Source organism: Coffea eugenioides, chromosome 9 (genome assembly GCF_003713205.1).
Source record: "Coffea eugenioides isolate CCC68of chromosome 9, Ceug_1.0, whole genome shotgun sequence".
Classification (NCBI taxonomy): domain Eukaryota; kingdom Viridiplantae; phylum Streptophyta; class Magnoliopsida; order Gentianales; family Rubiaceae; genus Coffea; species Coffea eugenioides.
This window is the reverse complement of record NC_040043.1, coordinates 38,764,099-38,780,724: the sequence shown is the minus strand read 5'-3', so window position 1 is coordinate 38,780,724 and position 16,626 is coordinate 38,764,099. Positions and strand designations below refer to the sequence as shown.

The 16,626-nt window shown below is 35.9% G+C and overlaps 1 protein-coding gene across 2 annotated transcripts; it reads right to left on the bottom strand.

Annotated features, from left to right (window-relative positions):
• Positions 1-3,613: 3,613 nt before the first annotated feature.
• Positions 3,614-14,586, bottom strand: LOC113782750 (protein SRG1-like). 2 transcript variants are annotated; one of them, XM_027328662.1, is made up of 4 exons: positions 14,488-14,586; positions 8,887-9,044; positions 8,114-8,361; positions 3,614-3,700 (listed from the first exon to the last, which is right to left on the bottom strand). In XM_027328662.1, exons 1-4 carry the CDS (start codon positions 14,567-14,569, stop codon positions 3,694-3,696), a joined length of 495 nt encoding a protein of 164 aa, XP_027184463.1. In that variant the 5' UTR covers positions 14,570-14,586; the 3' UTR covers positions 3,614-3,693. The 2 variants fall into 2 exon arrangements, with proteins under 2 accessions (XP_027184463.1, XP_027184462.1); XM_027328661.1 differs by lacking the exon at positions 3,614-3,700 and having other exon boundaries at positions 8,028-8,361.
• Positions 14,587-16,626: the final 2,040 nt, after the last annotated feature.

Sequence of the window (16,626 nt, the reverse complement as noted above, 5' to 3'; positions counted from 1 at the left end):
GATAGAGTAGGATATAGATAAAATAACGATGAATGACAAAAAAAAAAATTAGAGGGAAAGTGAATAAAGTTCGCATCTACCCTATGGTTTAAGTCGTTATGGAAAGGAGGTGACCTCTTAAATTAAATAAAAAATAATTGGAGTATACATTATTGGATTGATACTAAGTGTCATGATAAAAGTGTTATAAGGATATATATAAGCAAGTGTCTCTATAGGTATGCCAAGAAAGGTCATAATAAAAGATAGGTGCACTCTTCAATTATTCATGCCACCATATGTTTCATTAATCAACATTATTGTTTATTATTAATCGAATGCAACGTTCTAGATTTGGATTATAAAAGAAGTTGTTTACGGAACTAGATTATAGGCTGACAATGATGTCTTATCTAATTAAAAAGGTGCTATTCCAATTAATTTCATCCATATTTCACCTAAATGCACTGTTTTAAGGGTAGCCTATGGTACCGAACTAGGTATGTCAATGGGTCGGATTTTATCCAAATCAAATCCAAACCCAGTATATCTGAGTAGGGTTTAGGTTTAATTTATTAACCCAGACCCTAACCAAATCTAGATCCTGTAAGAGAATCATGAATTTGGGTGGAGTATGGTTTTCTATGATTTAGATCCAAATTCAAATCCAAATTAGACCCTACCAATACCCATGCAATATTCTATGTGGGTGTATGTATCAGTAAATTCGGAAAATAACCTAATATTCTATGTCATTATAATTAGTACAAACATTTTCAAGAAAAAAAAGAAAAAATGAAAGCAAATAAATAAAAGATTGAATATAGATACAGATGAAACTTTGAAAACAAATAGTTTTAGTTGATAATAATTCTTTCTTTGAGTTCATAATATTGTGTTCAACATCATGAATGTTGATTTTATTATTTGAAAATAAAAATTGGATGATATTTATGTTATTTTTTAACTCTATATATTTTCAAAATATTTTTACTTTGGTTCTTCATTGTATGTTCAAAAAAGTATTCACGAATACCCGTTGAATACCTAAACCTATGAGGGTTCGAGTTTGAGTTTACTTTTTCAAACCCATAAGGGGTTGGGTATGGGTTTGGGTCTAACTAAAATTAATAAGTATGAATGTAGATCAAAGAGATCTAAATCAAACCCTATCCATTAAAATACCTATACTATACAATATAAATTAAACCTTGTCAAATCCCTTGGGCCCACAAATTATGTTGACTTGGTAAACCCCTAGATAATTACCTCCATTTTTTATATAAAATATCATAGTTTTATTAAAATTTAAATTAATGATAGAAATTAAATTATTAAACATACACAGATATCAAAAAACAGGATAATATGGTGAGCTCTATCGAATAGATCCAAAAAATTCCAAATCTGATAATCAAAATCTAAAAAAACTCATCTTGGGCACATGAAGAAAGCAAGTTTTGTCGTTCCAAACTTCAAAATTGACTTTTAAGAGTCTATTAGCTATTGTCCTTGAAAATGGTTCATCACTTTCACTTCATGATGTTTATCCAAATTTTAGATTATCCTTAAATTTTTTATTGAAATTATACTAGCCTTGCTATGTTACCTATGTAGAAGGAAGCATAACAATTACTTTGATTGAAAAACAGTTTATACAAATAACATTTAATTTCATAATAATATTTTATAGAATTTTTTTTGGAGGTAGAAGTTAACATTTACTTCAAACCTTATGTGAGGGAAAACTAAAATTTCTAGGTTTTAAAGAGTTGGTGACTAGGAATGACAACGAGATGGATTTGGAATTAGAGAACCATCTCCCGTCTCCCCTCCTTTCTTTAAAAACTTCCTCTTGCCCTAAGCTATCCCCCCTGCCCCCACCCCACTACCCAATATGGGTGCCCCAATGGGTGGTTCAAAATAAACTTCTATTTTTCATAATTTTTCATAAATAATATCAACAAATAACTATATAAATCAATCTTTTGAACTTTTAACTAAAATTCAACATGAAATTAAGTTTAAAATATACTTTAATCTTTTAAAAATATTTCTCTGTATTTATTAGCATAACTAAAGTAATATCTGCTACTATTATTATCTTATTGCAAACATGCAATACACAAAAAAAAAAAAAATTCAGTAAACTAAAAATAACAAAATCATCATTTTACCACACAAATCATGATATCATGAGTTTTCAAATTATAATGTATATGTCTGTATGTGTATGTGTGTGTGTCTATATATATATATATAGAGGTGGGGATAGTACCGATACAAATCCCCACCACCCCTACTATATATAATATGTACATAGATATTGACAAATATAGTTACGTATTAATTAATTTATTTAATTTATAGGTGGGGATAGTACTGAGACAAATTCCCGCAACCCCTACTCCCACTCCGCATTTCTCTCCGCCCCATTTCTATACCTACGGGGCGGGCATACTTACCGATCGTGACCCCTCTCCATCTCTTAATTCCCGTGCCATTAGAAGGGCCAATTTAGAATGAAAGTGAATAAAGTTGGCATCTATGCTGCCCTATGGTTAGGTGACCTATAGCATTGAATGGTTTCATTCCTAGCTTTGAATAATGAAACCATGAAAATGAAGTCTCAAGGACGAATTGTCGTGCCTCAGTCAATCACCTCGATGATGGATCACGCAACGGAGTGGGATTAGGGGCAAGAGCAGTCATCAGACCGATCGCTCCTGAACGGTCTCCTCACAATACTTGGTATATAATTGTCTAATCAGCAAATCTTTGCAAATCATTGATGGTTGAGATGTAATCAAGTAACAAGGTTTAAAACTTTAAGCATTGTTCTATTCAGGACATACGATAGAAAATGGATCTATTTTCCACTTATTTGAACAAGATTTTATAATTCAAACAATAAATAATAATAATTGAAATTTATAACGAGTCCATCCTTTCTATTTTATATGCTTATTCTGTGCTATACTTTTAAGGACATAATAGAAAAACCCAAAATTTTACTTATGGAATAGCAATATATTCAAAGATTTATAATTGTGCCTAAAATAAGTACTAGAGGAAAAGGTAAAATAGCAAAGAGTTTTTTTTTTTTGGTTCCCCTTATCAAGATCTGGCATAAAGAGTAACTTCAAATACGTCGTTGATAGCACATACAATCACTCATCATTCTCTTTCATATTTAAAAATAGATTAATTTTCTATACATTAATAATGTATACAGTATTAAATCTGAATGCATACTATTTGTTTCAAATTTTGAATTTTAAATTTAAATTAATATTAGTTGTCATGCATTCGAATTTAATAGCATATACAGTGTATACAGGATTAATTCTTAAACAATTATACATATTGTGGTGAATGAAAGTTGGGGGAGGCGATGAAGAGGGGACACCATATCAACAGTGTACATAAGTTTCAAAGAGAAAAATCATAGAGGGACTAAGAGCCTAAAAGTCTTCGATTTGGGTCCTCATTGCGTCAATGAATGATTTCCCATCTAGTTCACGGGAAAAATCGCTTTTAAATACTCAATCATACTAATTCTTCTGAAAATTGCTGGATTTTAAGGGGTGATAAGACTTGGCGCTGGACCCATGTCACCATCCAGTTTTGGGGAAAAGAACGTTGCAATGGAAAGCCTTTCGTTGTGCAACTTCACAGTTGCCCGAGGCTCAACACTCTTGTAAATCCCATTTGTCACAATCTGCATCTCAGTTAAAAAACGTCACATTTTTCCCAACTGTGTACTATGTAGCATACATTCTCATAAAAGTTCAATTAGGCTCAATAATAGGATATGGTTAACAGGGTAATCTTGTGAGTCCACCTATAACTACTGTTATGCCCCAAAAACATTGGAGATAGAATTCAGAAGCAATACCCTGATAGATCCAGGACATGATTTGTAAGTAACTCGTGTAATTAGCATTGAAATCAAGACAAAAAGTAAATTCCTTTCTGAAAATCAAAACAAATTTGTTGGGGAAAAGAGTTATTATGAAAGGAAAGTAATTTGAATTTTACCACTAGTACATCACAGGTAAGCAATAATATGGAGGGTGGGGTGTAAGGGCATGTACAGTACTAATTTTGAAGTTATTATGCCCAAGTTTTTTCAATATAAGACCTTTTCATCCATATATTTTATGCTTTTTTTGACTTTATAAAGATACGTGTTCTATTAAAGTAGTCAATATTCTACCAATAAACAACATTCGTTTAACTTGACAAAGTAGCCAAAGTTAGAAGTTTAGGCACAAATTTGTCAAAAGTTAAATTTTGGGATGAAAGCTACACTTTGACCTTGCCTCATTTTCTGGGCGGTGCAAGTTGATAATTAGTCTTACACATCAACCTAGTGTAGGCATACTAATCATAATCGGAAAGATTATCTCTTGAATCCTATTAAAATATGGGAAGGACATTCTAATTTCCATAGATGTTCATAATTGTAGAAACCAATTTGAAAATATCTCATAAGGGAGGCCAAAAACTAGATAGATGTTGTAATTATATAAACAGAAAAGCAATTTGAAGAGATTGTTCATATTCACATTGCATCTTGGGAGAAAGGATTTTGAGCATGATTACCTCTAAAATGTCTCCAACATTGACTATGAATGCATTAGGAAGTGGCACAACAGGAACCCAAGCCTTTTTTATTTGGAGGCCTTCCACTTCATTGACTTGAAGCACTATGGTAAGCCCACCAGCATCAGAGTGGGGGCAAAAGCCCATCACTCGCTCAGGTTGGGGACACACGGTGGATAATTGTTCATCCTGATTGATTGCATCCCTTCTTGAAAAAGCATTGTCATATCTTCAAGCTTCATTCCTAATGCTTTTGTCATTTGCTCAAGGACCTTGATGGCAAGGATTTTCAATTATGCATTGTGCATTGTTATTATATATTGGATATTCTTTACTTTTTATTTACCTTTTTTTTAACATTGTAGAGAAACTCTAGACTAGTACTCAAGGGAATTGAAAATCCTTGCCATCAAGGTCCTTGAGCAAATGACAAAAGCATTAAGAATGAAGCTTGAAGATATGACAATGCTTTTTCAAGAAGGGATGCAATCAATGAGGATGAACAATTATCCTCCGTGTCCCCAACCTGTGGCTTATTAATTTTCCTCATAAAGACAATTAAGAAGGTAAGATTTAAGAAAGGGATAATTTCATAAACCTTCCCTAAGTTTTTTAACAATTTCATTGAGCTCCTTTAAGGTTTCAAAAATTACACCTACCTCCCCTAAATTGACACTTTTGGTAACCAAACCTTAGACTCGGTCAAATTTTTTAATGAATATCCTAAAATACCCTCAACTTATAACATTTGAATTACTTTCCAGAACAATCATAATATATTTAACACAAATATACAAAAAGAGTGTGAAGTATTTAACACCATATTTATTATTTGATAAGCAAAGATGACAATAGTTCTATCACTATGATGAACTACTTTAAATGGTGATTTACCAGGGTATGTATTTTTTAATTTGAAAAAGAAAATACCGTCATAATTCTTTTAAAGTTTGTAGAATTTTGGATCGGTGGAACTATCATAGCTTGGTAGCAATTTTGGGCTTTTTTTTTGAGTTAATGTTGCTTTTGGTACCAAAAACAATCAGCAAGTAAAAATTAGATCACATTCAAAGTCATAAAAAATGTCACTAGTAAAACATTTATGCTGTTAATGTTTATATTTTATGGTTTTATTAGCAAAAATATAAAAAGGGGGAATAAGAATAGAAAAAGAAAAGAAAAATAATTATTAATACCATTCTTTGTAAAAGTATATCTAACAAGAGAGTTTTATTAAAATGTTAAAACTAATATTATTATTTTATGTGGGCAAAGGAGGTAAATGTTATTTTTATAACCTTGAGGGAGCTCAATGAAATTATCAGAAACTTGAGGAGAGGTTTCTGAAATTGTCCCTTTAAGAAAAGCAAGAGAGGATATATTTTCCTGTATGAGAGAGAGAAAGAGAGAGAGATGATATAATTTATTTTTCGTCAATCGTCATGATCTACACTATTCATACTCTAACCTATTCTAGGAGGAGACCCAACTGAATCTATTGGGGAACCGACGGGGATTGAATCACCATCGGATCAAACTATTTCTACTCTAATCTATTTTAGGGGAAGGCTCAACTGAATCCATTGAAAAATCAACGGGAATTGAATCACCATTGAATCAAACGTACGCACCCTTATGGATTTGAGAAAACCACATATAGTAGTAAAGTGATGTTGGGTAAGATTTGAACCTTTAACCTCCCACTCCATCAAGACTTTAAGTCATTGGGTGGCCAATAGCCATATGATTAAAAGAAGAGAAATGTTAGAAAACAATTAAGAATGACTCCAAGGTAAAAAAATAAGAAGAAAAGGCCTATCATGTGGAGACTTTAAGAGAGATAATGATAAAAATATTCAATCCTTAGGACACTTTGTGGATAAGCTGTCTTTTTTTTTTCTTTCTTTGAAGGAGTGGCTGATAAGCTGTCTTGATCATTACACATGGAATTTTATTGAAGGGATAATATTCGATGTTTCATGTCGTACGTCGGCCCCTAAGACAGTACGACTTCCAAATAAATGCATCTACATAATAAAAAATATATATATTACGTACATTCGGATATTCTCTACTACAATTTTTCATGTAACAGCATTTAGCTTTATTATTGCCTCCTCGGTTTCAATTATATGTAAAAGCTTTTTTCTGTTAACCAATTATATGTTTTGTTCTGGCGGGCTTCCTACCAGCATTATCAAATTTTTTTTTTCTGAATAAAGCATTTTAGTCATCAATGGAATACTTTTTATAAACAAATTGTGACCTAGAATAAAGAATAATTGAGTGGTTATCGTCTTTTTTACCCCTCAACAACTGAATGAGACATATATTATTATTTTTTTCGACAAAACAAAATTCACAAACAGTGATTAAGATGCTGCATAACCATTATCTACATCTTTCTTTATTTACTGTTCTTTAAGATTTAAGACAAAGTACTTAATTACCTCATCAAGTCCTTTATTACTTTGCTTATTAGAAGGGAATTATATAGTTCCAAGTCCTTTATTTCAGTGATGAAGATTTATTAGAAGGGAATTACTTTGCTTATTAATCCCTGATTTCCATAAAATAAAATCAATGCAGTATTTGTAATCTATCGATTTCCCCTCTCCTAATTTTCCCAAATCTCTAATTACAGCCCTTAATTCATAAACTTCCATGCAATATCGGTATTACAAAGATAATCGACATTGCCACTGTAGAAATAAAGGAGCAGAGGAGATAAGGAATACATTAGCAAGCGGTAGTATATAAAGAACCAAATTAACCACCACTGCTATAATAAAGGACCAAAATGTTCATATTTCCATCAATTAAAATACATGAAAGAATCAAACCGCCACACTTAAATAATGTCTTTATTGTAAATCCAGTTTATAAATCATAAAAATCATCATTATATCTCTTTACAATTTCGATTCTAGACTTTCAGTTTCTTTATATATATCAAGATGTTGACAATTTATGTAAAAGAAAATAGAAAGATTACAGGTACGGTGATTTGCAAAGTTACAGACTGCTACTAACCACTTATTTTCTTAACCTATTACTAGTCCATGATCATCTTATCCCTAGCTTTTAAGTATTTTCACCCACAAAATTTTAAAATTTTAGACAAGTGTAGAGAATTTTAGACGCTTATGACTTTCAAAAGTTATACTGTGTGTGATGTTACTATAGTCCTCATGTGTTTGACAACACAATTCATCAGTCAGTGTAAGAAAGATTTACTCTTAAACTTAATGTATTTAGATCTTAATATATTCAGATACATTTGATAACCAAAAGTTGAACATCTGAATTAATTAAGTGCCATTAAATATTTTAGGCAAAACTTGCTATAAAAAATAAGTGATAAACTATTCACTTATCACTGAATATGATATACACTCAAATGTATTTGATTTAATATTTAACAATTCAATAACTTAATGGATTCAGACTTTAGATTTCAAATTTCAATTTTATCAAATGCACCCTAAATACAATGATATGAATGTGTGTGCAAATTTTCTTGTACCTGAATGGAAGAGGAAGGTTGGGAAGTAAATGAGGTTTTCTCAAGTGAGTTGGCAGAGTGACCATGAAAAACATGTCACCCCAGTCAAGTTTTTGTTCCTCCGATACAACAAAGGCCTGTCCATATCCTTCTACATCGCCCGGTTCTTGGGCAAATCTCATCTTCTCTTCAATCGTCAAATTGAAAAACTTTTGCATCTCTAGTTTCAGTTTGTCCACTAATGAAGAGCTCGCTCCATGATTAATCAGCTGGTGACAAATTGTACAGTCACTAATTATTTGGTGCTGACTATTACAACACTTCTCCATTTTAACAGCAGGCATGTATATCCAATTAAATTTGATGATTGTCCTTGTATAACAATTCAAAGAAGATCCCAGGAACAGCAGGAAAGAAAAGGAGATCACTCCTATTACATTCTAGTCATGCATTATGTACTACTACTAGAGAAAACCAAATGAGTTCTTATATTAGGTAGGCATGCTTGCTTTTGACATAAAATTTCTGGATAATTACAAGAAAAGAAACATTTCAATATGAAAAAAATAACTTGTGGCAAGATATATCATTTACCTACAGTCCTGAAAAGTCATAGTTATTAACATAATAAATATTTCAGAATTATTTTATTCCCTTGAAAGTAAGTTAAAGTTGTGGTAAAAACCAAATTGAAATGACTAGTGGATTTTGAGCAAATACTATTACAATCAGACTCCATTATTAGGTCAACAACAATACCTAATATATGCATATACAAATACAAAATGACAAACCTGGAAGAAGCCCCATTCTTTGCAGGCAAAATGCAACTTTTCAAGCTCTGGATTCACTGATTCATCAGAAAGCAACCTTTGCATGTCAATTACTGGGACTTCCTCTGTGGAGACCCCGTGAATTTTGGTTGGATCAGGTCGTATGTATCGGGGTGGAACTGTGTCAGAACTCAGCAATTGGTTCCCAAATCCAGCAATTGATTGTTCCAATTGCCCGAGGGATTTTGCCCCAGTGAGCAAACGTTGTCGTTCCATTTAATAGCCAGTAGAATTAGTAATAAGTAGGACGACGTCGTTTCGCCTATAACAGAATTAGTTAACAGATTTCTTAGTCAGTTGCTTCTGCTTATTTGTAATGCGAGGATTGGTGAGGGGGTTATCAGATTTTATAACAGAATTTCCCTCTTTGCTACTTTCTCTCTCTAATTCTCTCTTTCTCTCAATTCTCTCTGATCTCCGTCTCAAATCCCTTCCTCCTTCCCTCAATGCTTCACAAGTTCAGGAACTAACTTCAATTTCAGTCTCATATGGATTCTGAGGCCTGACAAGTGGTATCAGAGCAGGTTGAATCCTTGGAACGAATCAGGATCCATGGCAGAGAGTACCAGGTTCAAAACCTTGGAAGATCAAATCAGGAAGCAGGAAGTCAAACTTCAAGAAGTAATTGAAGGTCTGCAGGCATCGCAAGCTCAACAACAGCAAATGCAGATGGAATTTCGCTCTGGATTAGAAGATAACAGTAAAAGGATGGAGAATCTGGTAGCTGAGATGAAGCAGGAACTTAGCGGCTTCATGAGAGCTGTAATAGGCAAGGAAAGAGCTATTTCTGATGAGGAGCGGCCGAGGATGGATCAAGCGCCTCTGTTACCAACTCTACCTCCAAATCAGAGACTCCAGATGGGGACAGACAACAGTAGAGCTGCGAGGAGAGAAACAAGTAAGATTCTGTTACCCAACCCTCCCAGAATTGATTTGCCTATGTTCAGTGGTGAGAATCCGAGGGAGTGGATTAGGAAATGCAATAAATACTGTTCAAATTACCAGATTCCTGAAAATCAAAAAGTAGAAGTGATAGAAATGTATCTGGAAGGCAGGGCAGATAGCTGGTTCCAGGGGATTAGGCTGGAAAAATCAGATCTGACTTGGAGAATGTTTGAAGAATTGTTATGTAGAAGGTTTGATAATAGAAATGGCCGGGATGTGGTAGAGGAATTCAATAAACTTAGACAGTCAGGCATGGTGGAAGATTACCAGGAAAAGTTTGAGGAGTTAAAGACCATGATGATGATTAGGAATCCATATCTAGATGAGGAGTACTTTGTATCCAGTTTTATCAGTGGACTTAAGGATGAAATCAAAACTATGATCAGAATGTTGAAGCCTACGAATCTATCAGAAGCATTTGAACTAGCTGTACTGCAGGAAGAGGCTCTGAGGCTTCAAACCAGAACCTTCAAGGAGGGGGGTAAAACTGTCCTTGAGGATAGGTTGGGAATTTCCAGAAATTCATCCCCACACCAGGTCCACAGCTCTCAATATAGGGTGCCTTCCACCAGCACCTTTAGAAATACCCCATTCAGAGGCAAACCTGTGTCCACGGCTGGATCTGAAACTAGGAGACTTTCACCAGAAGAATTACAATACAGGAGGAACAATGGCCTTTGTTTTAGGTGTGGGGAGAAGTTTGGCCAAGGCCATCAGTGCAAGCCTGGCCACCTGAATCTTCTGGTTACTGAGGAGGAGGAGGAAAATGAGTTTGAGGATGCGGTAGGAGAGCAAGATGAGTCCACTGGGAATCCAGGACAAGTCATGGAGATGTCCTTACATGCATTATCAGATGCCATGAAAAGAAAAACAATAACACTGGTAGGAAAGTGGGATGGGGAGGAGATGCTCATACTGGTGGACACAGGGAGTTCAGATAGCTATATTAGCAGTGAGAAGGTGATTGCATTTGATATTCCTTATAAGCTAGTGGAACCGTTCTCTGTGATTGTGGGGAATGGAGCATGTGTGACTAGCAAAGCCATTTGTCCTAAGGTCACATGGGGAATGAACCAGCACCAATTCTGTTTTGATCTCAAAGTAATGGATTTAAGTGGTTGGGACATGATTTTGGAAGTGGACTGGATGACTCACTATAGCCCCATCACTTTTGATTTCCACCAGTTAACCATATCCCTGCATAATCAGGGTGAGACAATACAGCTAAGAGGACAGGCTGAAGACTGTGATTTGGACCTTATCAGAGGAGGTGACCTGAGGAACTTCATTGAATATAAGAAAAAGATGTGTTTGGCCCTAAGGATGTGCCAAGACGAACTGTCAGAAGAATCTGAAGTGCCTGCTGAGGTTCAGGAGGTCCTTGGAAATTTTCATGATGTCTTTCAGACTCCTGTGGAGTTGCCCCCTCCCAGAGAGATAGACCATGAGATACCACTGAAACAGGGAGCACAAGCCTTCAAAATGAAACCATATCGTTATCCTCATTCTCAAAAAGGGGAAATTGAGAAGCAAGTGAGGGAAATGCTGCAGCATGGGATAATTATACACAGCAACAGTCCTTTTGCTTCTCCAGTGTTACTGGTGAAGAAAAAGGAAGGAACTTGGCGCTTCTGTGTAGACTACAGACGCCTGAATGAAGTGACCATTAAGGATCGGTTTCCCATACCAAATGTAGATGAGCTGATCAACGAGCTGGCAGGTTCAAGGTACAAATCCAAACTGGACCTCACTTCTGGCTATCACCAGATCAGGGTCAAGCCTAAGGATACCCATAAAACTGCTTTTCAAACTCACTGTGGCCATTATGAGTTCCTGGTCATGCCATTTGGGCTGACCAATGCACCAGCCACATTCCAGTCTCTCATGAATTAGATATTCGAGCCATAGTTAAGGAAGTTTGTTCTGGTTTTCTTTGACGATATTCTGGTTTACAGTGCTACACTTGAACTGCATCTGGAACATCTGAAAATAGTATTAAGTGTCTTGAGAAGGCACCAGCTATTTGCTAAGAGATCCAAATGCTCTTTTGCCCAGCAGAAGGTGGATTATCTGGGCCATACCATCACTGAACAAGAAGTGTCCATGGACCAATCCAAAATAGAGAGTGTCCTGAATTGGCCAAGTCCCCAGACTGTTAAGGAGTTGAGGGGGTTTTTGGGGCTAACTGGATATTACAGAAGGTTCATTAGGCACTATGGGGTCATTTGCAGGCCACTAACAGAACTTCTCAAAAAAGACAACTTTAGGTGGAATGGGGAAGCACAGAGAGCCTTTGATTCACTGAAACACATCATGTGTGAAGCCCCTGTACTCAAGTTACCAGATTTTCAGAAGACCTTCACTATAGAGACTGATGCCAGTGGTGGAGGAATTGGGGCCGTATTGATGCAGGAGGGTCACCCTATAGCCTTCCTTAGCAAGGCTCTATCAACAAGAAACTTGGGATTATCAGCCTATGAGAAAGAACTGTTAGCACTAGTGATGGCTGTGACCAAATGGAGGCACCTCTTGCTGGGATACCACTTTGTGATCAAAACAGACCACCAGTCCCTCAAGTATTTGCTAGATCAGAAACTCACTACTACACTGCAGCACAAGTGGTTGGCTAAATTGCTGGGAATGGATTATGAGATGCAGTACAAGAAGGGGTCAACTAACAAGGTGGCGGATGCACTATCCAGACTGTATAATAGGGGTCAAGGGGAACTCCATCAGCAAGGATCCTGCCTGGCCATTACTTCAGTCACGCCCTTGTGGATACAGGAATTGCAACAGAGTTATGATGCTGACCCTCAGTGCCAGAGTATCATCTCCCAACTACTCCTGGATCCTACTGCCCAGTCACAGTATGAGTGGGATCAAGGACTGCTGAAATACAATGGTAGGCTTTATGTGGGAGCTGCCAATGGCTTAAGGGGCAAACTGATTCAAGCTCTCCATGCTTCTGCCATTGGAGGACATTCTGGACAAAGAGGGTGTTGGCACAGGCTGAAGGCACTGTTCTATTGGCCTAATATGAAACAGGAGGTTATCCAGTTCGTTCAAGCCTGTGACACCTGCCAAAGGTTTAAGTCTGAGCATGTTCCCTACCCAGGCCTGTTACAACCACTACCTGTGCCTCAGTCAGCCTGGACTCACCTCACTATGGATTTCATCGAAAGCCTTCCAGAATCTCAAGGGTATGATGCAGTAATGGTTGTCATTGACAGATTTACTAAGGTGGGACATTTCATTGCTTTAGCTCATCCCTTTACAGCCAAACAGGTGGCCCTACTTTTCCTGGACAATATATTTAGGCTACATGGAATTCCTGAGTCCATTGTGTCCGACAGAGACAGGATCTTCACGAGTGCATTTTGGCAAGAGCTTTTCAGAATGGCAGGTACTGAATTGAGGTATAGCTCTGCTTACCACCCTCAAACGGATGGGCAGAGTGAAAGACTTAACCAGTGTTTGGAAGCTTACCTCAGATGCATGACTGGGGAGTTTCCCTCCAACTGGAGCAAGTGGCTCCCTCTGGCTGAGTGGTGGTACAACTCTTCGTATCATTCTAGTCTGCAATTAACACCTTTTGAGGCACTGTATGGTTACAGGCCTCCTCCTTTGCCTTTAGGACCCCACCTTGATACCATCATTCCAGCAGCTTCTCAACTACTCCAAGAAAGGGTGAGAATTTCCAGTAGTGTCAAGGAGCATCTTGCAAAGGCACAGCAACGCATGAAGTACTTTGCTGATCAGAATCGCATAGAAAGGACATTTGCAGTAGGTGACTGGGTTTTCTTAAAACTGCAACCTTACCGGCAGCAGTCAGTGGCCATCAGGAAATGCCTTAAGTTGTCTGCCAGGTTCTATGGTCCATTCCAGATTGAAGCCAAGGTTGGTTCAGTTGCCTATCGACTTACATTACCAGCAGGGGCACGCATCCACCCAGTCTTCCATGTTTCACTCCTCAAAAAGAAGATAGGACCCTTGCAGGCAGTGGCTACGACACTACCTGAACCTGATATGGAAGATCAATGCCCCTTGCAGCCTGAAGCCATATTGAAGAGGAGGGTGATCATGCGGAATGAGCAGCCTGTAATCCAGTACTTGATCAAGTGGAATCAGCTCGATGCGGAGGAAGCTTCCTGGGAAGATAAAGACTTCATCCAGTCTCAGTTTCCTAAGCTCCAGTCTTGAGGACAAGACTGTTAAAAGGGGGGAGGTTATGTCAGAACTCAGCAATTGGTTCCCAAATCCAGCAATTGATTGTTCCAATTGCCCGAGGGATTTTGCCCCAGTGAGCAAACGTTGTCGTTCCATTTAATAGCCAGTAGAATTAGTAATAAGTAGGACGACGTCGTTTCGCCTATAACAGAATTAGTTAACAGATTTCTTAGTCAGTTGCTTCTGCTTATTTGTAATGCGAGGATTGGTGAGGGGGTTATCAGATTTTATAACAGAATTTCCCTCTTTGCTACTTTCTCTCTCTAATTCTCTCTTTCTCTCAATTCTCTCTGATCTCCGTCTCAAATCCCTTCCTCTTTCCCTCAATGCTTCACAAGTTCAGGAACTAACTTCAATTTCAGTCTCATATGGATTCTGAGGCCTGACAAACTGATGCAAATTTCTCCTTAGCCAACTCCTGAACATAGGGTACTTTTAGAGAGCTTCCCAAGTTTATCATACCAGATTCCATGTTTGTGGTTTGTGTAAATCTCTACCAATATATATATATATATGCGTAGCTCCAAGTTGCAATTGATATCAATTCGTGATCAAGGCACGCTTTATATGTGTCATTTGTGTAAATAGTATAACTGATATTCAGTTGTAAAAGTTATTTTACTAAAATTTGGTTTTACATTTTGAAATTTTTAGAGATAATGTAAAAGATGACACAAAATTTTAGCACCACAGATTCAAATCACACTTTATATACTTAGATATTCGAAAGATGTTTCCTTAGTGACATGTTATAGTTCTTGGACAAACATACTTACTTTTGTTAAGGTTAATAAAAGACTAAAGGAATTATGGAAATTTTCCTTAATATTATGTTCATAACGTTTAATTGTATATTCTAATTTTTGGTAAATTAGCCAACCTCAAACCTGATCATATGCTACTTTGGTAAGATTAATTAAAAAATGAAATTTAGATTTCACAATTATTGGCTCTCTTTCCTATTTTTGATATGTCACATTTGGAATATTCTACTTTTAGAAACTAAACTTAACTAATAAAACAATATTTTTAGATTTAACCCAAACAAAAAGCATTAATGATATTTTAATCAATGAAATAAATTAAAATCTGAGAAAAACAAATGGGGAGCTGAAGGCTCATTGAGAGGTTTAGGTTGAAAAATGTACGTCTCCACATAAATAAATAAATAAATATATATATATATATATATAAAGTAAATTTTCTGATTTGTTTTATGACAAGGTCAGTATTTTTGTCATGGCTAACTCCTTTCATGAATTATGCAAAACACAATCCACATACACACACACATACATACATCATACATACATATATACATACATATATATATGTATAAAAAAGATTAATTCATAAATAAATGCACACAAATTTTCTGATTTGTTTTACGACAAGGCTGACGATTTGATTTTGTTTATCGAGTTTTCTCTCAACTGAAAAAGAGCTTATCGTTTACTTTCAATATCAGTGACACTTGAATAATAAGCTTGTTTAGTACAACTAAATGGAATTTCTTTGGTATTGGTCATCTGAAAAAGTAATCTCAGAGAAAGCACCAGCTACGGTTATAAATGTTTCTACAAAATTGTTGATGGAATTTCTTTGGTATTGGTCATCTGAAAAAGTAATCTCAGAGAAAGCACCAGCTACGGTTATAAATGTTTCTACAAAATTGTTGATAACATGGCGACAACTTAAAGTCTTCATGGAACGTCTCTGGAGTGATGTATTCCTTTATCAATTTGTATCAAAATTGGATTAGTCCATCTCCAAAAATTGATGAGTTACAAAATAGGATCCACATACTTTGCTACGCGGATGAGCTTGCGATTGTTCATTATTAAAGTAGACAACACCAGCCTAAAGAAAGCACATCAGTGCCCAGCCTGTCACAAAATATCAGTGTCAATTGTACTACAAAATGTAACTACTAACACACAAATATTTAACCATTAAGACAATGAAATACAAATATTAACAACGTACCTAATAATACAGCAAGTTTTATCACTTATTAAAAATTGTGTCTCATAATCAATCTCATCTAGCGAACGTCCGTACTAAAACTATTTAAACCATCAATTGCAATTGCTCTATCAATAGTAGAGAATCTTCACCCAATTTGAGACTTTTCCCAGACTGCGTATATACAATTAATATGTCGTTTGGAATTTTGCACTTCAACTATAAATGGATTGGTTTTGACATTATTACCCATAGGTTGGCTTTATTCTAGGAGTTGTTTTGCTTCTAAAATGACTCGTATACATCAGAGGCATGAACAGATAGTACCTTATTGGTTGAGGCCTCGACAATAATTGAAAGTATTAGAACCGCAAGCCAACTATTCTAACCCCTTTGAAATGCTAAACGTGTAGAAAGATGGAAGTACTGGTAAAATTAGTAATTCCATTACCAGAAGTGGCAAAGTGCAAAAAATTAAGATAACGTTAAGGAAAAAGTGCAAATTACACTAAAAGTTAGGGGCTTTGATTATTTTACCTTTTGTTTTGTTAGGTGGTTGTATAT